The sequence below is a fragment of the Giraffa tippelskirchi genome, chromosome 4, assembly GCF_054371585.1.
Source record: "Giraffa tippelskirchi isolate mGirTip1 chromosome 4, T2T-mGirTip1v1.2.pri, whole genome shotgun sequence".
NCBI classification, from domain to species: domain Eukaryota; kingdom Metazoa; phylum Chordata; class Mammalia; order Artiodactyla; family Giraffidae; genus Giraffa; species Giraffa tippelskirchi.
In genome coordinates this window covers 129,567,305-129,588,802 of record NC_137278.1, presented here as the reverse complement: position 1 = coordinate 129,588,802, position 21,498 = coordinate 129,567,305, and the positions used below count along the sequence as shown (strand labels likewise).

Genomic DNA, 21,498 nt, shown 5'->3' with positions numbered 1-21,498 from the left:
TTTTCTTCTTCCTATATCTTTGAATTCTTCCCGGTTCCTTTATTGTACTCTAAGTTGCAATCTCTCCCTTCTTATTAAAGCAACAAAACACACAGCAAACACTCTTTGACCTTGTAATCATCTGGAAATTCCTTTTTCTCTCTTTCTCTTCTCTAGTCCAGAAATCTGTATTTTTAGTTTGGATTATTTAGCCCATTCATATTTATTGTAATCACAGATGTATTTTAATTTACTTTCACCATCTTATTTTGTGTTTTCTATTTATCCCACCTTAATACTAACCCTTCCCCCCCTTTCTTGTCTCCTTTTGGATTGCTTATACTTTTTCATTTTGTTTTTTTCCTTCTCTTAATCTGGAAGTTATATAGTCTGTTTCTTTTCTATTAGTGAACATCTGACAATTAACAAAGTAGGCATGAATTCATATATAACTCATACATTTTTAAAATTTAACCCTCATTTTTGAAAGATATTTTCTGAGTATATAATTCTAGGTTGTTATTTTTCCCTCGACCCTATTTAGTTAATTTTGGATTTTTTACTACATAGATTATATTTCTTGGAATTTTGTCTGTGAGAATTCCTTGTTACCTAAGTTAAATATGGATTCCTCTAGAGATTATTTGCTCTTTTTCCTTACAGGTACTACCAAGGGGTCCTACCAGCCCAGCCCCACTGGAATCTAAATAGTGTATAGTTTTTCAGACCACCCAGGTAGGGTTAATTTGGAATGAAATTAAATCATGCAGGCCAACCTGTGGTTCTGAATTCTCAGGAAAAATTCCCCCCTTTCTCATTCAGAGCCAAGGTTCAAGTCAGGCAATTTTCCTGGCAGCCTTCTAGAGGAGTGAATAATATCTAGTTTATTCCTTGACCAAGTGTGTTATTATTCCTGTGAGTCTCAGATTTAAGCAGAGGGCAATTTGTTAGACTCTTCCACCTTGGGCAGGCCTGGGCTTTGTTTTCTGTCTCCTGAACCCTGCTCACCTTCAGAACACCAAAATTTAAATTCACCTAGCATACAAATGCCCTCAAGGTGAAAGCCAGCTTTGGTTCTCTGCTTTCCTCACTTTGTTCCTTAGTTTTCTGCTTTATTTTTCACTTTCTTGCTAGTTTACTGAGCATTTTGAGTTGTTTCTTGAGCAGAAGTTTTGCTTAGGGAACCAGTTTCCTCTAGAAATTCTGAAGGAAATTCAAATCTCTTCCTCCCATCACTGCCAAGTTCTTTTAAAAAACAGATGACACTCAGTCTTTCTAAGCTTTCACTTCCCGGTCACCTGTAGCCTCCTGAAGTTAGGCCTCCAGTCCACCTTCCACTGAACCTGTTCAAGTAAACAGCACAGCAGGGACTTCAAGTTATCAAATCCTAGACATTCTTTGGTCCTCATGTTACCTGATTCCTCCTCAACATTGGAAACTACTGATCTCTTGAAACCCTTGTCTGCCTTGGTTTCCATGATCCTGCTTTTTTCCCCCACATCTTTTCCTATTTCTCTGTTACTTTTCTGTCTCCTCTTTCCTGTCTGTGTTGCTGTACTTTCAGAATTATTGCACACCCCTGAGCTGTTTGAACAACTACGATATGCTGCTGATTTCTAATTCGTATCGCCATTGCTCCTACCTACAGGAGGCCCTTCAAACTCAGTATGTCCAGGGACTTCCCTAGTGGTCCAGTAGGTTAAGAATCCACCTTGCAATGCAAGGAACAATGGCTTGATTACTGGTCAGGGAACTAAGATCCCATATGCCTTGGAGCAACTAAGCCTGCAGACCACAGCTAGAGAGTCCATGTGCTGCAACAAAAGATCGTGAGTGCTGACCTGACGCAGCCAAATAAATAAACAGAAAACAAACTCAGTGTGTCCAATGAGGAACTCATTATCTTTCTTCCAAACTTGCTCTTGCTAATCTGCTGAATGAAGTCACCAAGTAGTCAGTCACCCAAGTCAGATTATGCTGGAAACTTGATGGCCATCTCCATTTCTTCCCCACTTCTCACATCCAATCAATCTTGTAGCTTCTACCTCTTTAAAATGTCTTGAATTTACTTTTTCCCCATCTCCATTGCCGCTGCCTAGGGTCAGGTCCTCCTTCTCTTTCTGTCTGAGCTACTGGAATTGCCTCCCCTTTGGTTTCCTTACCACCAGTCTTGCCTCCCTCCAACCATCTGCACAAAGTTGAAGTTCATTTACTTCAACAAAGTGGTCTTCTTATAACACACATATGATCAATTTACCCCCACCCCCTGCTTAGAACCCTTCCAGGAGTACCAGAGAAAGGGACACTTCCAAGTGGACTTCCACATCTGTCTCTCTCTCCCACACGACCTTTCAGCTCCACCACCAGCCCCCCTTTACCCTGCACCCTCTGGTGTGCTGCCATGCCTAAACATCAGGCAATTTCACCTCGGTGTCTTACTCATACTGCTTCCTCTGCCAGGGATAATTTCTGCCTCCTTCTGCCCCCAACAGGCCTGACTACCCAAGGAACACCCTTAGGTCTTCCAGGAGTCAGCTGGAGCATGGTCTCTTTGTGAGATCTTTCCCACCTCCTTAACCCTGCAGAGCTGCATCGTTCAAGCCCTCCGGAGTGCCCCTGCTGAACCTTCACGTGTGTGCAGTATAGCACATACAACATGTTGTGCCTTTTTCCTCATACTCATCTTTATTAGACTGTAAATTCAATGAGGACAAGGACTATGACTTATCCATGTTTATAAGTTAGGCCATATATACCGTAGGTGCCCAATACTCACTTGCAGAATGGTTGAAGATGAGCTATTGCCTTCTTGGAATGAATGACCCTGCTGCTCACCAAGGCAAACTGTGCTGAATCCCCTAGGAAGTGGAGTGCCTTGGTGTGTCATGACCAAGTCAGCAGCTGTGACACTGGGTGGTCTAATCAGTGGAGCTTGGGGAGTAAGACTTTTTCCTAGAGAAGTAAATCCTGGGAGCTCTGGGGACTCCCATGACAAAGGGACAGAGCAAGGCAGATGAGTAGTTCATAGAATGTGATGTGGGTCCAGTCCTAGGATTCAGGAGGCTTACAGAAATGGACACTTTGCTGAGACCTTCAGGGATGGGAGCAGAGCCAAGCTGTGGGAGGGAGCATGGGGAGAGTTGGCGGTCTGTCTCTATACAGCTTGGGATGTAAAAGGGAAGGTATATGCATCTTCCAGTAAAGGTTTGACTTGAGGAGATGCTGCAAACTCTCAGGAATAGGGTGTGAAGAATATAACTCACTGCTCCCCATCCCCATCAAGTCTAATTTCTCACCATCAGCTGGCTCTTGAAGACTAGTCCCTGGAAAAGCACGAGATGCTGCGATGTTGAAGAGGCACAGGATCGGTAAGCTAGAGTTCAACACTTAATTAGATGTGAGTTTGGGCAAGTGGCTTACCTTTCCTAGGTCTCAGTTGCCTCATTGGTAAATCGCACACACCCTGACATGCCTCAACCACTTCACAGGATTATAGTCAAGGTCAAATCACCATCATCACAATAGTTGTTCTTTTTATATCACTTCCTGTGTGTCAGAGACTGTGCCAAGTGCTTACAGACAGTATCTTCATCCATGCTCACAGTATCTCTATGAGGCAGAACTAATATCAGCTCCATTTTACAGATGAGGGAATCAAGGTTTAGGAAGGTAAAATATCTTGCCCAAAGTTAAATTCTCTCAAGTGAGCTGGCATTCGGTCTGTGGACCCAGTCTTATGATTCCCTGGGCTATGCCTTCAGCTATGTGACCATCCTTGTAAACCAGGGGTAAAGCAACCACAGGTCCCCTCTGGGACTCCTGGTCTTGCAGCCACAAGACAGCACTTAGCAAGGTATAGGAGAGGACAGTTCCTCCCTCCTTGGCATGGTGATGTGCTCCTGAGGAGGTCAGCTTTTCCTTCCCAACCACAAGGGTTGGTGAATGTCCTGTGGTGTAGTGTGTCCCCATTTTTCATGTCTACTCAGAACCCGTGAATGTGATCTTATTTGAAAATAGAAATTTTCACAGATGCAATCAAGTTACAGTGATCTTAACTCATACCGGATTAACTGGTGTCTTTATAAGAGAGAAATTTGGACACAGATGCAGACCCAGAGGGAAGACAGCCATGTGAAGATGGAAGCAGAGATTGAAGCTATGCTTCCCCAATCCAGGAAACACTAAGAATTCAGGGAACCACCAGAAACTAGAGACAGGGAAGGACTTTTCTCTAGAGCCTTTAGAGAGAGGATAGGGTTCTGACACCTTGGTTTCAGAGTTCTAGCTTCCAGTACGGAGAGAATAAATTTCTTAAGCCACTCAGTTCATGGTATAATACTTTGAGACAGTCCTAGAAACTAACCTTACACTGTAGGGCTTTCCAGGTAGTGCAGTGGTAAAGAAGCCACCTGCCAATGCAGGAGATGCAGGTTCGATTTCTGGATTGGGAAGATCCTCTGTAGGAGGAAATGGAAACCTACTCCAATATTCTTGCCTGGAAAATTCCATGGACAGAGGAGCCTGGTGGACTGCAGCCCATGGGGTTGCAAAGAGTCCCACATGACTGAGTGATGAGCATGCGAGCAGGCTATCTTACATTGTGCCCGCCACAGCTGGGAATCCTAAAGGGCGGGTGGAACAGAGTTTGGGAGATCAGTTAGATAAAATAGAGGGGAGGGGATGCCCATTTTGGGGGATGAGCACTTATAAAAATATATAGAGGCAGAGCACTATAAAAATAAGGTGTTTGATCATTCAGTCGCTGACCAATGTGTAGACAGTGCCCCTGTAAAGCTTTGCATGTGTGTGTTTGTGTGTGAGTGGTGTCTGCGGAGTGTGTCAGCAGTCCAGTTTTTTCTTTATATTAGGAGGGGTATTCTTCAGGTTGGTAACAGCTTTGAAGGTGAGGATTCCATTTGAGAAGCTCCACCCCCCCACTCCCACCTTTGGTCATCCCCTCCACCTCTAGATCTCATTTGATGAGATTCTGCTTATGGGAGTTAAAAAGTCTGCCCAAGTTTTCATGCCAGTTAGTAAGAAAACGAGAATTCAGATCCAGAATTCTGGGTCCAAAACCCTGTCCTTTTCATGATTTCAAGCTCTTTTTCAAGATAAGAAAAGTGAATATTTTCAAAAAGATATGAGCGATTCAGTTTACTGTTTATAAGCATTCTCCCCTAAATTTGAAAGTAACAGTAGTTTATTTGCAAAATATTTAGAAAATACTGAAACGTTTAAAGAAAAAGTAAAAAAAATTATTCCGGTGATAACTACGGATAATATTGACTAAGTTCCTATCAGTCTTTTTCCCTTGCAGTTATAGAGTATCAACAAAATCAGAACAATACTGTAAGTAGTTTTGTATTTTGCTTTCTCATTTAGCATTATCTCATGAACATCTCCTCACGTCATTATTTTTGCAAACATAATTTTTAATTAGTAAATAATGTTTCATCGTATGGACGGGGCATAATATGTTTTCCATACTGAGTATTTGTTTCCAGCTTTTACAGTGATAAACATGCAATAGCTAACATTTCTCACAAATACCTGTCCACATCTCTATTATTTCTTGAAGATAGGAGGTTGGGGTATGAACATTTTAAGACATCTGGTACATAATGCCAAATTGTTTACCAAAAGGTTTCTACCTACCAACAGCATGCGAGTGCTTCACGCAGCAAGCACCCTCACCAAGACTGAATACCGTCATTAAAAAGCCCTGTACATTCTAAGAAGGGGCATCCATGATTCGATCACACAGGTGGCTGTGCGTCCTGCGGATCGCAAGGGGCCACTGGGGCTGGTAGACTAATTAGGAGATGGTTGCGACGATCCCAGTGGGACGTGATGGGCGCTTGAAGCTAAGCAATAGGCATGAAGGAAACGGGAACAAGCGCGCGGGACTCGTAGAACGTTCTATGCCAGGGATGGGGGTCGGTGCTGATAAGATCACGCCGCGCTGCGGGGGGTGCAGAACTGGGCGGAGGCCGCGTGTGTGGGGCTCGGCCTCCGCGCCGCGCTTGGCACCCACGGGTGAGGTTGGCCGAGGCGCCAACCCCTCCCACCCCTTTAACGGGGACACTCCCCTTTAAGGCGGGCGCCCGCGCGCACCCGGCCCCGCCCTTCGGGGGCGCGCGCGGCGGCCGCGGCGCCGGCTCCGCCGGGAGCGCACGTGCGGGCGCCGGGTGGAGGAGAGGGAGGCGGGAGCCGGGCCGCGGGAGGAGGGGAGGCGCCGGGGGCGCGCGCGCGCGCGCTTGGCGCTGCTGGGCTGCGGCGGCGGCGGCGGCGGCGGTTACTATGGCGGAGTCGGCCGGAGCCACCTCCTTCTTCCCCCTTGTTGTCCTCCTGCTTGCCGGCAGCGGCGGGTCCGGGCCCCGAGGGATCCAGGGTGAGTCCGGGGCGGGGGCTGGGATGGAGAGGGCCGGGCGAGGGCGAGGCCTCGCGCCGCGGCCCCTGGCTACAGCGCGCCCCCTCCCCACGCGCACAATATGGCCGGGCGGGGGGCGCGGGGGAGTCGCGGTGACCCCCTACCCTGGTCGGCTCCCCCTTATCCCCGAGGCACGGCCGCCCAGCCGGGACTGAGCTCACGCCGGGCCCCTGGGGACCCGAGCCCTTTCCCAGGAGGGACTGGATTCGGGGAGCTCTCGAGGGTCGCGCTCCCAGCACCCCCATGTTCCATAGAAGGGAGTGCAGGCTTCCTTCCCCGAGATTTGGAGACCCACGTTTCTGCCGCTCAGCGTGTCCAGGGGCGGGGGTCTTCATTCCCTTCCTCCAGATGCTCCAGCGCGGGGCGGGGGGGCGCCTTTTCTCCCGCCAAGATTATGGGGCTTCGGCGATGGGGTCTTTGCTTCTCCGAGGTATCCTGACGTTGAGAGCCCTTGCGCACCATAGATAAAAGGGGAAGGGGGTCTTCAACCTTTCTGTCAGCTCCCTCCTGCAGTTGGGGTGCTTCTTCCCCTCCCTCTTCTTCCTCCCTGACGTTCTGGGAAAGCAAGTCACATTTCCCCCTCGGGCAGTCCCTTGAGTTCAGCGGGGCCAAACCCCCACCTCCAGTCCACATGCCCCGGGGAAGCTCGGTGGAGGAAATGGGACGAACAGGCCCCTATCTGGAGCTTGGCTTTGGAATCTCTCTAACCCTAGGAAACCTAGTTCCAGAACGGTTAATCTGCATCTGGGTGTATTTGCTTTCTCCCTCGCCACTCCCACCCCACCGCAGGGGGTCCATTCAGTTGGTCACTCTGTGGATGCCTTTCAGGTGACATGGTCGAACCTGGCCTCCCACCCCCAAGATTATTTAAAGACCCTACCACCGGACCAGCTCCTGGCCCTTGGTCAGGATCTATTTACCTTCCCGCACCAGCCCTCTTCCCAGCCCTTCCCCCTACGTCCTCCCCCACCCTTGCACACCCCTCACCTTCCAACTCCCACAGCCTTCTGCCCCCTGCTAGCACCCCCATCCTTCTCACTACCAAAGTGGTACCTTTCTGTGGGACACTCAGTTGGGTGTCTCGTTTGTGAGGCTTTACGGGCTTGAGGAAAGCAGATGAAACCCTAAAATATTTAAGGGAGTCGTCTCAACCCTGTGCTGGCATTGGGGTAGCAGATGAAGGTTATATTTGGCCTTTATATTGGAGTGATTATTGACCCACAGTTGGATCCGGGAGAGACAATCAGGACTGTGTTTGCTCCCCATGTACAAAGCCTGCCGCTCTGACTTCTCAGCAGCCCCTAACCTTCTAGCAGTGGGATATCAAGTGTGTGTTCTGTCGCTCTCTTCTCTCCACCAGAAAATAATGGTTCTCAGGTGGGTTCAGGCTTCTTTCAGAAATGAGACAATCAACCAAAGACATGATCCCATTTTGGAGTCTTACAAACAAGTTCATTCCCTCCAGCCTTGATGTTTGTTTCCAGTGGTGCAGCCTGTGTGGTGGGGTCTTTGTTCACTGGTTAATGCTTCTGCTAAGGCTGTCGTGTGTGTTCCTGGATCTTGCTGCTCTGTGGCAGAGGTAACACGCTGTGGGGTCTGATAGATGTGGCGAAGGTATGTGAACACAGCCTGACATTCTTGGTAAGTTAATGGTTTTCATGAATAATGTACGCTGGGCCTTATTTTGGGGCCATGCTTTTGGAGTGTGTATCATGATGTTATTTCTCTAGTAGGGTAGTAAATAAGGAGATTCAGCCTTCAGGTTTGTCATTTTACATGTGTATGAATAAATCTGTAAATTCCTTCCTTAGGAATTTTTATCCTGTTGCTAATATATCTGAGATTCTTAACAGCCATTTCCCTGTTGGTTTGGTGTAGTGTCTGGTGGGATATTTCTTGTCATGAGCCTAGTTAAGAATGTTTAATTGATGATCCAACTGGTTCTGAATGGGGCAGGTTCATTTTTTTGTAACCTTCCTGAAATGGATGTTTGTTAGGGTGAGGATGGGTGGGCATAGTAGGGAGTTGGTTTCTTTTTTTGGTTAATTGGAAATTAGGTTGTGTATCCAGCAAACATTCTCGAAGGCGTTCAAACTTGGCCAGACACTACAGTTTTTTCCGGGACACATCTCGTTGCCAATAGTGCATGCTACAGAGACCACTGTTGCAAAAGGCTTAAAGTGAAGCATCAGTTCTGGGAACATAGAGGCTGTGAGATAACAAGAAGTTGATTGCTGTCCTCCCCACACTTCCTCTGTTGTGCTCCCCTAGGTGGGCCAGGAGGAGCAGCAGGGCCAGGCAGCCCTTATGCCTGTGAAGACAGGGTGTGAGGACAGCAAGGGATAGGTGTCTGTGTTAAATAGTGAACTAGTAGCGACTTAGTAAAAGGCCAGTGGTACAGAGCTTGAGTTCCAGGTTATAAACTGCATCCATTTAATAGGTGGACCAAATTCTAAGGCCTACCTTTGGCATTTTCACTTTAGTATTTAAAAATGTAAAGCTGAATTAGTAGCAGAACATGACATTCATTTTCTTAAGACAAAAGCTACAAGGGAGACATTTGAGGTTCTGATGGGAATATTTTGAATTTCTGTGATCAAACCAAAAATTTAATCTCAGGCCAAGTCTTACACTTTTGTTGAGTGGACATGAATTTGAAATACAGCAGAAGTGAACTCTTGTAGAGAAAAAGAGAATCTCCGATCAGTTTTGTTAAGAGCTTCTGGAACAGATGTGATTAACACCATAAAATGGCTACTCTGGTTAAAGGTTAGAGCCAGGTTGGGGGAGGAGGCTGCTCTCCAGCCCCAGAACTTTGCTCCCTGACAGGTTGTCCTTGAGTAAGGCACTTCACTTTTCTGTGACTGCCTCAGTTTTGCCTCTGTGAAGTAAGGAACTGGTCTGTGTCTCTCTTATTGGGACATTTGTGAGACTGACTTACTGACAGCCAGTTGGCTGGGTGGTATTTTTAGACGCAGTTTCTGACTTCAGTGAACAGGCAATGTTGGGTTACTTTTTATCTTATGGGGCAGAGAGTAACTCCTGGGATTGAGAGAAGCAACACATGTCACAATGTGGTTAATTTGTTCTCTGTTGCATTTTTGTGGACCTCTTTCAGATTTCCTCAAGTTAATTTCTGTCTCTTGACAAGCCCTCACATCCTAGACCTGGCAGCATACCTGTGCTAATCAAAGACAGTCTGGAGGGAGTGACCTGCTTTAGGCTTTATTGGTTTGGCAACGTTTTCATTCTTACGCAACTCTGGGTATGTTTATGGCACTATGTAAATGTTACATAAGAACATGGAGGCAGAGAGGTGGCCGGAATGGTGCCTGTGAACACAGGAAGGTTAGACTGAGGACTTCATCTGAAAGGACCTTGGAAATCTGCAGTCAGTAAAAAGAAGAAGCTGCACTTCGTTTTCCTCTAAAAACCTTTTTAGATGATTATGTCTTTCAGGTGGACTGCTGTGTTATAAATAGGTTTATTCGCCACCGGTGAGCTAATTGTAACCTTGCTACCAAAATATGAATCAGGAGACAAGGAGACGATGAGGCGTGCTGCTTCTTCCAGCATGGCCTGTTGAAGCTGCTTGTTGCATTTTGGAACAGGAGTTGAATTGCGTTGCAGCCTCAGCCTGTTCTCATAATAACTCAGGAGCACAGGGTGTTGAGGTGGAATGGAATTCTCAAGTCTGCGGTGCTTGAGATCTTCTTTATTTTTGAAGGTTAAATTAGCCACTGAAGTGGCTCTTTTGTTTTAATTTTAAAATCCTTATTGTTTACGGTTCAATCTTTGCTCAGAGCTGCGGTGAACATTAATTCTGGAATCCCGCCTCTTTGTCTCGAGTCCTTGTGCTATTTGTCTGTTACAGCAGGAGTTGATGTAAGAGGGTCTTACCTCATTTTCCTCTCTGTGTTCACGAGAAGAAAATCCTGGCGTCCTCTTGCTCATCAGCCCCCTCCGATGCTGGAAGTGCTGAGGGCCTCGGGAGCCCATCAGTTCCACCTGCCCTGGGAGTGCCCAGACCTTTGAAAGGCTGTCACTCTGCAGGGGGCCTCATGGCCCGGTTGAGTCCCATGTCCCCCCTCTCAGGTTTTGCTCTCCTCAGCTTCTCTCCCTTATTCATGGTTCAACCTGCAGCTGGGCCTGGAGGCAGCATCTCTGATCTCGCCTGTTCTCTCTGCCCTCCAGCTTCTCTGTCACGGGTAAATACCATTCCTAGTGTAGCTTTCTTCTTCCTCTGTAGTCTTGGTCCACCAGCCTCCCTGGCAGTCTTACCTGCTCACAGGGCTCCTACATGGTGCCACCTCAGGCAGCTGTGGTGTTCTGTTTGGTTTTTTTCTCTCTCCATTTAGTCTGAAGCCTCATTTGTCTTGCTAAATATTTTGAATTTAACATAATGAAAGTAACTGCCTTTCCCTTTAAAGTATCAATCCCCCTAATATTTACACAATTACATATAGGAGGTTTCTTTATTCATTTGGTTGGGTGTGTGCCTGGAATGCTTCTTGGCACGAGGAAGCAACAGGGAACAGGAGGGACAAAAATCCCTAACTCCTCATGGAACTTATGATTGCAGAGGCTCAGACTGAAAATAAATGAGTAAACACAGTTATCAGTCATGAGTGCTGTGAAGGAAATAGAACAGGATGGTGTGCTGGAGTGTGCTGGGGGCTGCCACGTCATAGCCCCGTCCACTTCATTGTTTCATCTGTAAAATGGGGCTAACACAGTCAGGTGGCCTTATTTTCAGTAACTGTTCTGTGAAGCCCAGTTGAACACTGGATTAGCAAATACTGGACCGCTGCTCCTGCTGGTTGCAATGCTTTCATCAGCTGATCAGCGCATAACCTTGCATTGTTTGTGTTTCTGTTTAAAGACAAGTTATTTAATATATATTGTTGATTCATTAAAATTGAGCTCAGGGCCAACAGCACTATAATGCCTGCCTGAATGAAGCTTATTCAGTATATGTATTTTCTCTCTTAAGGCATGTCACTGTCTTCTCGAACTTGGGGACACTAGACAGCGTTTCCGCACTACTCCTGGGGCCGTTTTAAAGTGAAATCACCGGCATAAACCACAAAAAGACAGAAAGCCTGTCCCTGAACATACCATGAGAAGAACACATATTAACAGTATGAGAGCTGAAACAAGCCAGAGCGTTCTTATTCAACCTCCGTGGGGACGTGTGTGCTGGGTGACTCAAATTTGTCACCCCTCTGCGCTCACCTGTGAGTGACCGTGAAACACTGAGAGTATTGATTTTGGGGTTACAAATAAATTTTAACAAGTGGGCAGATTCACAAATACGAATCCATGAATAATGAGAATTGACTGTATTTTGTTCAAGCAGTGCAGTGATTGTGGCAGAGAGAAAAATCATATCGTATGGAATTCCCAGGACTCCTAAATGGTTTCACTGCACCGTTGTAATGTATACAGTCATAAGTCCCGTTTCCAGCCTGTGAATAAACAGATATATATGTACATATATTGAGAACTGCTGTGGTGATCTAAAGGTTCCTATAACACAGGTTTACTGAGCACCTACCATATACCAGGCACTGTTGTAGGTGCAGAGATACACCAATAAACAAAAGGAGATGAAATGCTTACCTTCACAAAGCTCACCTTCTGGCAGGTGAAATAGACGATAAAGAAATAAAATACAAGGTGATTATGTCTACCACAGCCCTTCCCACTGCTCCCTTCTCCCCATGATTTCCAGCCTTAGGTATACCCACACCTGTTCTCATTTACTCAGACATGAATGAAGATGGTACAGTTGACCCTCGAGCGATGTGACACAGTTTGAACTGCATGGGTCCACTTATACATGGGTGGTTTGTTTGTTTTTTCCAGTAAATACCAGAGTGCAGTACTATGCAGTACGAGGTTGGTAGAATTCACAGATGCGGAACTGCAGATCTAGTGGAGTGATTGTTAAGTTATCCATGGGCTTGTGACTCTGTAGCGGTCAGTGCCCCTAACCCCTGAGTTGTTCAAGGGTCAACTGTATTGTGAAGGGTTTAAATCAGTTGACCTTCAGATGGGCACGCTGTCATGGTGGACCTGACCTAATCAAGCTGGCCCTTTGAAAGCAGAGCATTTTCTCAGCTGGTTGCAGAAGAGGAAGGCAGTGATGCCCCATCTGGCTTGGGAGAAAGTAAACATTCAAGTGTGAACTGCCCATGGGAGTCGCGTGACCAGGAACTGCAGGCAGACTTTAGGAGCTGAGTGGTCCCTGGCCGTCAGTGAGTAGGGCAGTGGGGGCCTTAGTCCTTCATCCACAGGGCATTGAAATTTGCCAGCAGTGAGTGAGATTGAAAGAGGTCCCAGCCCTAGACAAGAAATCCTCAGCCAATATCAGTCATGCTATGCCTGGACTTCTGACCTACAGAAACTGAAATAGTAAATAGGTATTGTTTTTAAAAATGCATATGGGGTGAGTCAGATGGTTATGTGAGGAGAAGGAAAACAGGATTGAGGGATAAGCGTACTCCCCAAGATAGGCTTGAGGCTCCTTGAGACCCGGTCACCCTGCCATCCCATGGATGGACTTATATGTGGAAAGAAGTCCTGAGACCACATGTGGCTTTCAGCTGCTGCCTGTTACCTTTTCCTAGACATTGTGAGGTTTAGTGGAGAGAGAAGATTGTGGATGCTTTAAATGATTTTGATGTGTTGAGGAATCTATGACTTGAAGGATTTTTATTTTTTTAAAAAATATTCGTGTTGAACACCCCTGGCCCCAGATCATCATGTATTGTCTTGGTGTACGTTTGTTGTTTTTTTTTTTTTAGTTCTACCAGTTTATTGCTACCAACCCATCTCCCTCCACCCTCATGCACGCGTGCTCAGTCATGTAACCCCATGGACTGCAGCCCACCAGGCTCCTCTGTCCATGGACTTTTCCAGGCAAGAATACTGGAGTGGGTTGCCATTTCCTTCTCCATTGGTGTACGTTTGTACATTACTTTCTACACTTGCAGTAGATAAATTCAGATTCAATCAGTGTTCCTTCCTAACATCTAAGGCCAAGCTCAGTGTTGAGGGGGATACTGAGGAAAGAATCTGTCCTTGCCGTTAAGAAGTTTGCGCACAGATTGACTTCTGCTTGTTAAAACAACCATAAAACCACACAGAGTGCAGCCCCTTCTCATTCACTAGGATGACAGCAATAATAAAACCATCTCATTTCCTGAATGTGTACCATCTACTCAAGTGTTATACTGGGCATTTGTGCTGCATTGCTTACTCTGTACAGCTATTCTGTGAGTCACTGTCATCCTCATTTTACAGGTGAGAAAACTGGGGCATAGAGGTTAAGCAGTGGGCCTAAAGTCTGACTCCACAGCACATGCTCAAAATCCTGTACTCTGCTATGTGCTGTGGTGACTATTAAAGTAGCTTTCCAGCTAGTCCTGCCTTTCCATCCTACCACTGGATTCAACTCTAGAAAGTGCACCTCCTCTGTCACTTTTATGTGGGCTCCAGGATTGACTCCATACCTCTTCGCCTGCCATCACGATCCATGCAGTCTGGTCTAGTCTCCCTTATTGCCCTTATCTCTAGCTGAAACTCTGGCATTGTTGTCCTATTGTCCATTTATGTTGGACCTCGTATGCCTTGTGCTTTTCTTGATCTTGGCCTTCTCAGCCAAATCCAACATCCTCCAAGTGTGAGACCCGCTTTGTCTTCCTACTATCCCCCAGCCAGTAACTCCATCCTCTCTGCTTTTCTTTTTGGTCCATATAAGTAACATAGAGGTTCACACTGGCGTAGGGTTTTCTGCTCCTCCCACTCTCCCACCCTCTACGCCCTGAAAATTGATCCTAGGAACTGCCTTATATGTCTTTGTTCTATCACAGAGCCTTGTGTATTTTAGGTACTTAATAATTTAATTGAATTCATTCATTTCTTTCCCATTCTCTCAGCAAAATCCTAGGTAAATAATTCTAGTTCTGTCCTGCTGTAATTTCATTATCTCCTGTATATACAGTTTTCATCCTAGTTGCTCGAAAATGCCACAGACATTTGTGCGTTACTGGGAACGTCATAATCTGTACCTCACCTCTTTCATCTCTGTTGATTCCACTACCTGCCCATTTTATTTGAGATAAACTTGATCTCAACCTCATTAGTTGTCTTTTGGGGGTTTTGGTGGGGTTTTTTTTCTGGCTGTGCCACGTACAGCATGTGGGATTTTAGTTCCCCAACCAGGGATCAAACCTGTGCTCCCTGCAGTAGAGGCACTGGAAGCGTGGCATCTTAAGCATCAGACCACCAGGGAAGTCCTCAACCTCGTTAGTTTTATTCTCGGTCCTTGCTGATTTTTTTTCTCCTTCATTGTCCTAGTTGTCTGAAACAACCATTCCTATTCCTCTGTCAAAACTGTGATGTACACTGTCACCTCTCCACACATCATAGTGCAGTAAGTAGGTCAGGAAGCAAATACAAAATACCACTGATAAATACGCTCCCTTGCTCTAATGAGCCAGGAGTGTGTCTATTTAAGTACAACAAAGAAAGAAAACAGAAGATTGTACATGTCAATATAAACTTGTGGGTAAAGGAGAAATACCAAGTGACTAGCAGACAGTCTGAATGTGACGGCCGAGTTTGTACACTTAGGTCCCAGGAACACAGGACATGCTCTGTCATAGTGATGCCACTCCTTCCAGCTTTACCTTGACATTCCTCCGGGCAGCAGGTGGGCCCTTGCTGGATGTTCAGGCATTTACAACCAGCCATAAATTAAGTCGCAATGACAGGTCTCCTTAGCATAAACATCAAACGTCTCTTTTGAGTGAGAACAAAGCTTTCATTCTCTAGACCTGAGGCTTAAGGGTGAACTTGTTTAAACAGCTCTCTGGGGTTGGGTTTGTCTCCAAGTAGAATGTCAGAAAGGCAGTTTGTAGAATAGATATAGTGTGGAGCTGGCTTTTCAAACACCTTTCTCTTATGCAAACCCCACTCTGAGACCTTTTCCCAGATTGAAATTAAATACCAAGCTTATCAAATGTCTTATTGTTAAATCTGTGCATTTTTTTTTTCTTCTCTCATACAAATAGCTTCCTTTATTAAGTCAGCTAGAAGTGCTTTTTACCAGTACACTTTTTGGGTACCACCAGCTACACATATAAAATTGGACTTTATTATGGCTCTTTGGTACTTGAGAGTTTTTGTTTTGTTTTATTTTAGTGTATTTTTACAATCTAATTTTGATGATTGTGAAAACTGAAAATGCAACTCGAATCTTTGTTACCAATAGCACCTGATTGCTGTATTTCAGTGCAGCAGGACTTTACTGCCTGGTACTGTTGTCGGTTCCCCAGCCTTTCTGGAGAAACAGACATGACCTCTACTTTGTGATAGTGTGGTGCCAGACACCTCCATTTTTAAGCCCAATTCAAGATTTTCATAAACATTTTGACAGTTGTCTGGATCAGTAGTTAACTGAACAACTTTTTCTTTTTTTTCTTTCTGTCTTCTTAAAGCAGTAAAAACCTTTCAAAAATGAAAATGTGGAAACGCATATAAAACAGATAAAAGCATGTCCTCTCTGGCAGAGCCCCCTGCCCTCTCAGATTGCTAGGCTGAGAGCTGCTGAATGAGATTTATTAAGCACAGTGCTGTGTGTGGGCACCGTGCTGGATACCAGTGAGAAAATGAAAACAAGAAGGACTCTGGTTCCCTCCTCTAGGAGTTCACAGGTTCCTGGGACATATGAGAGACTACGGACTTGGGAAGGACACAGAACAACACTGTACCTTCATTTTGGGGTGTATGCATGTGTTGGGTTTTTGTTGGTTTTGTTCTGTAGTTGAGACTATATTATACATACTGCTTTTTAGAGATTTACGGTATTTTAAAAATTGTGGTAAAACACATGTAACAATTTTTAAGCATTTTAAAGTGTATAATTCAGTGAAGTACCTTCATAATGTTAGGCAAACTATCACTTCTCTAGTTCCGGAACTTTTTCTTTACCCTGAAGCAAACCAACCTAGCAACCCATAAAGCCAACATTCCCCATCTTCTTCCCTCTGCAGCCCCTAATAACCACTAATATGCTTTCTGGATGTTTAATATCAATGGACTCATACAATACGTGGCTTCTTTCAATCAACATAATGTTTTCAGAGTTCATCCACACTGTAGTAAATGTCAGTAGTCTGTTCCTTTTTATAGCTGACTAATACTCCATCTGATGAGCATACCACATTTTGTTTATCCGTTCTTTGTTCAGTGGACATTTGGGTCTCCACCTTTTGATGGTTGTGAATAGTGCTGTTAGGAACATTTGTGTACAAGTTTTTGTTTGAACACTTGCTTTCAATCTTTTGGATATATTGCACTAGGAGTGGAATTGCTGGGCTGTATGGTTATTCAGTGTTTAACTTACTGAGAACCATCAAGCTGTTTTCTATATATAGGAGCTGTACCGGTTTGCGATCCTACTGTCAGTGTATAGAGTTCCAGTTTCCTCTGAATCTGCACCAACATTTTCTTATGGCCTTTCTAGTGGGTGTAAAGTGGTATCTCATTGTGGTTTGGTTTCTGTTTGTTTTTGTTTTTCTATGAAATGTGATTTTTATTTAGCTGACAAGCACTTTTCTACAGATGCACTCTTGGGACATCACATGGCAAAAACAGAAGTTTTTTCCTCCAGTTTTTTTCCCCTCTTTTTTTACCTTATTAAAAATGAGATTGGTCCTAAAAATACAGAAAGAAATATAAATTCACCAAAAAACTGTACATGATCAAAAAGGTACTAAAACACCATATTTGGTTATATGTGGTTTTGGTTTACATTTGAATTTGAAATTCACTTGCATTTGATATGATGTTGACCACCTTTTCATGTACTTTTTGGTCATTTGTATATCTTCTTTGGAGAAATGTCTATTCAAATCATTTGCTCATTTTAAAATTATTTTTTGTCATCGAGTTTTAAGAGTGAGTTCCTTACACATTCTGGGTGCAAGACCGTTATTAGATGCATGATTTTTTAATATCTTCTCTCATTCTGTAGGTTCTCTTCACAGTGTCTTGATATTATCCTGTGAGACACAGAAGTTTTTTTAATTTGGTGAAGGCCAATTCATCTATTTTTCTTTTGTTGCTTGTGTTTTAGATGTCATATCTAGGAGCCCATTGCCAAATCCGAGGTCATGAAGATTTACCCCAATTTTCATTTTAAAAATTTTAGAATATAAACTTTAGCTCTTATATTTTGGTCTTTGACTTACATTGAATTAATTACATTACTTACATTATGTAATAACTTACATTAATTAATCTTGGTGTGTGGTGTGAAGGGTCTGTCTCATTCTTTTGCATGTGGATTTCTGTTTGTTGAAGACTAGTCTTCCCACCCCCAAAATGTTTTAGACACTCTTGTGGAAAATCAGTTGATGATATATAGATCTGTTTCTGGACTCTCAATTCTGTTTCATTGATTTATAGTCTGTACTTAGGCCAGTTTCATACTGTTTTGATAGCTGTAGCTTTGTAGTAAGTTTGAATTAGGAAGTGTGAGTCCTCCAAATTTGTTCTCTTTCTTTTCCCTCTCCCAAGATCATCTTGGCTTTTCAGGGTCACAGAGTTGTGTAGAATTGTGGTGTTTGTTCTGTCCCAGGAAAGCTGGAGGGAGTTTGGATATGGTCCAAGGAAGAATAATTAAAATGATCACAGGTTGTAATAGGCTGTTCTCATCAGTTTGGGCTGTGTAATGGATGCTGTCATCTGGAAAGAGGAGGGCTCAGAGGCAGCTATGATCAAGTTGTAAAGTCTTGAAGAGAAATGGGGGGGGGGAGGCACAGGCTTATTTGGGCACCAGATCTTAACTCTTGTGGAACTAGAAGGTTGCCCGGTGAGGTTTGGAAGAAACAGGTTTAGTATCCCTAAACAGGACAATGTTCCACCCTAAACTGATGAAACTTACCATCCTCAAGGAGTATATGTGTATGTGTGTATACACACACACGTATAAGCCAAAAATCATAGATACTGTAGCTTTAAAACATCGTGAACCTTCATGTTCCAAGACAAGTGTGGGTGTTTTGCAGCTGCCTCTTACCTTCTGAGGTTGGTGCCTCCACCTTGCCCCTCCCGCACCCTGTCCACTGGTGATACGGGCTGAAGGGCAGTGAGTTTAGCCACTTGGTTCTTGGGAATTTCTAGTTGTTAGGACAACAGCCTCGACTGAGTGTCCTCCAGAGTATGCCGTGGGCAGGAGAGAGGGGCCTGCGTGGGGTTGTCTTTGCTCAGACCCAGCGTGTTAGCGGCTCCATAACATGCAGCGAGACAGAGTCTGCCCAAGTCAGGACTTGTCAGCCTTCTTCCAAACACAGCCTCTCTCACAAATTAAATTTGCTTTGATATTCTACCACAGACCACCTTCTCATCATACTTTGAAAACACGTTCAAATCCTGCCAAAGTGTCTTTAGTTCAGGTTTGACTAGCTTGTTCGTATCAAAATGCTATGCTAGTGAGAATTTCACTCTGATCACTTTTAACCTGCTTTTGTGACTCCTGTGACTAGCTTTCCTAATTGTGTTATTTCTAACTCTTTGGTCAGGAACACAGAGAGTGTTAGGTATGTATTGTTTATGTACATGTATGTAGGCTGATTTCACCTGATGAGTCACTATGAAACAGATTATAAATGGCTGTTATCAGTAGTCCAGATTTAGTTTTTCAAAGAAATCCAAAGCTAAGTTTGTGATTTAGTGTACTAGAAAAGTTTTAGTAAATTCAGATTTTTTTTTTGGCCATGCTGCGTGGCTTGCTGGAGCTTAGTTCCCTGACCAGGGATTGAACCTGGGCCCATGGCAGTGAAGTGCAGAGTTCTAGCCACTGGATTGCCAGAGAATCCCATAATTCAGATGTTTTTATACTTTTATTATTACTTTGTTTCAATGAAAAATGAATATTAACAGAAGACAATTTAGAGACCAGTCTTTCTTGGGTCTTCCCTGATGGTCCAGTGGTTAAGAGTCTGCCTTGCAATACAGGGGATGTGGGTTCGATCCCTGTTTGGGGAACTAAGGTTGCACATGCCACAGGGCAACTACGCCCACCAGTAAATAAAAAAATATTAAAAAAAAATGATTAAGACTAGTCTTTCTTTAAAGTTCAGAAAAAGGTATGTGGAATTAAAGCAGAACTTCCCAGTGTTGAATCAGTGATCCAAGCAATGTGAATTTAAAAACAAACTAGATTCAGATTTCAGCTGGAGGATTTTGGAGCTCATCTGGTTCAGCCCCTTCTTTATGGTTAATGATGAGGAAAGTGATGTTCAGGAAGGTTAAATGAGTTGCCCAAAACCAGGCAACTAGTTACTGGCAGAGCTGAGACTCAAACAACAGTTCCTTGCTGTGGTCTTGCTGTAACCTGGCACTTCCTAATTAGTGGTTAGAGAGACACATTGTGCATGAATGTGTTTACTTGAGTTTTACACTGAAGGGAGTGATTAAAACTTATTGAATATCTATTTGCTTCGTAGTTTTTAAGTCTCGTTGTTGTTGTTCAGTTGCTATGTCCTACTCTTTGCAACCCCCGTGAACTGTAGCATCCCTGTCCTTCACCATCTCCCAGAGTTTGCTCAAACTCCTGTCCCTTGAGTCGGTGATGCCATCCAACCATCTCATCCTCTGTCACCCCTTTCTCCTCCTGTCCTCAGTCTTTCCCAGCCTCAGGGTCTTTCCCACCGAGTGGGTAAATCTCTTATTTCATGTAATTCTTACATAGTCCTGTGAGGTAATTAACAGCCCCACTTTTCAGATTAGGCAGCACCTGGGGTGCAGGAAGGTTACTGACTCGTTCAAGGTCATGTGACTGATAGAGCTGGTGTTTGAGCCTTGCGTCTGTGTGACCTGCTCCTGCCATGCTTCCCTGCTGTGGCTCTAGAGAGAGTAACAGAAACCTCGCAGGGGCGTGGGCAGTAGTGATGGCTATCTCAGAAATACCCTTTTCAGACTTCTCACTCTCTTGGTATAAAGTGGAGCTGTACACAGATGTAGGCAGCCTTCTCAGAGGACCAACAGCCCTCAGCAGATGTGGGCTGATCTTCAGACCGTCTCTGTCACATAAATGGTATTTTCTGGCTGGGCGGCCGAGGCCCAGATAGAGTCAGGGACTTGCCCAATCCCTTATCACAAAGCCGCATGGCCCCGCTCCCAGTTCCGTTCTTCATCCCGTCTAGCATAGATTTCACCACTTTTGTTCTTTCCTGTGTTACACCAAGATTGTTTAAGTACTTCCCAAAAATAATGAGCCACGTGTGGGTGTGCTCGCTCTCCAGAATGAATCACTGTGAAAGAGGCCATGAACCAGGGAAAGGGGAGTGCATGTCTGGGAGCAGGGGCTCTGCTTCCCCGGCTGCTAATTGACGGACTCCGAAGCGAGCAGCTTTTCCAAAGGCGGCCGCGGGTCTGGCCCGCGTGTCCCACTGTGCTCAGAATAGCCCTCTGGGAGTCGTTCGCTTTCCCTTCTGGCTTCCGAAAATAGCCCCGAGGCTGTGCTCATCCCCAGCCGGCCATCGGGGCGCGTGTGATGAGAGGTGTGCATGCCACGGGGACCCCTTTTGTGCCTGAATGTCCCCATTGACAGAGAGAGGAATGGGCGTTCGCGCTTACTGATGAGTAGGCAGTACTCCAGCGTGAGTCAAAGGGGTTTGGGCTGAGTGTTCCGAGAGTTGCAGAAGTAAATTTCAGTCAGCAAGAAGAATGACATTTAGAAGGAATTTACTTTTAAAATTCTTTTTGTGTTTGGGATCCTAGTCTAAAGGGTACCTGCTTTAAACTTAATGCCTTTAAAATACAGCACTCCCCAAGCCCTTCAGCAGGGAGCTGTGTGTATTGGAATTTCTCCCAGAAGAAAGGGCTCTGATCAATCGCTGTGGAAAAAAAAAATCCCACAGGCTGTGCGGTGAAGATCCACACTGTCCGAGTACGTTTGTTTCCTTGGCGGGGATGGCAAGGATCATGTCGTTTACAGAAAGCCTGCAGGAGAGGGGGGTTGGACCCAGAGATATTTCTAATCTGTCTTTGGATTTGAAAGGCCAGGAGATGCC

General features: G+C 44.9%; 1 protein-coding gene across 11 annotated transcripts in view; it reads left to right on the top strand.

Annotated features, from left to right (window-relative positions):
• Positions 1-6,107: 6,107 nt before the first annotated feature.
• Positions 6,108-21,498, top strand: part of ACVR1B (activin A receptor type 1B) — a 34,776-nt gene continuing 19,385 nt past the window's right edge. For 7 of the 11 annotated variants that reach the window (XM_081596330.1, XM_081596326.1, XM_081596324.1 and 4 more), the window contains exon 1: positions 6,168-6,370. In XM_081596330.1, coding sequence (XP_081452456.1) covers positions 6,280-6,370 — 91 coding nt within the window. In that variant the 5' untranslated portion in view covers positions 6,168-6,279. Of the gene's footprint in view, positions 6,371-11,402; positions 11,647-21,498 lie in introns of all 11 variants that reach the window. The other 4 variants (XM_081596318.1, XM_081596319.1, XM_081596329.1 and 1 more) reach the window with 4 other exon arrangements.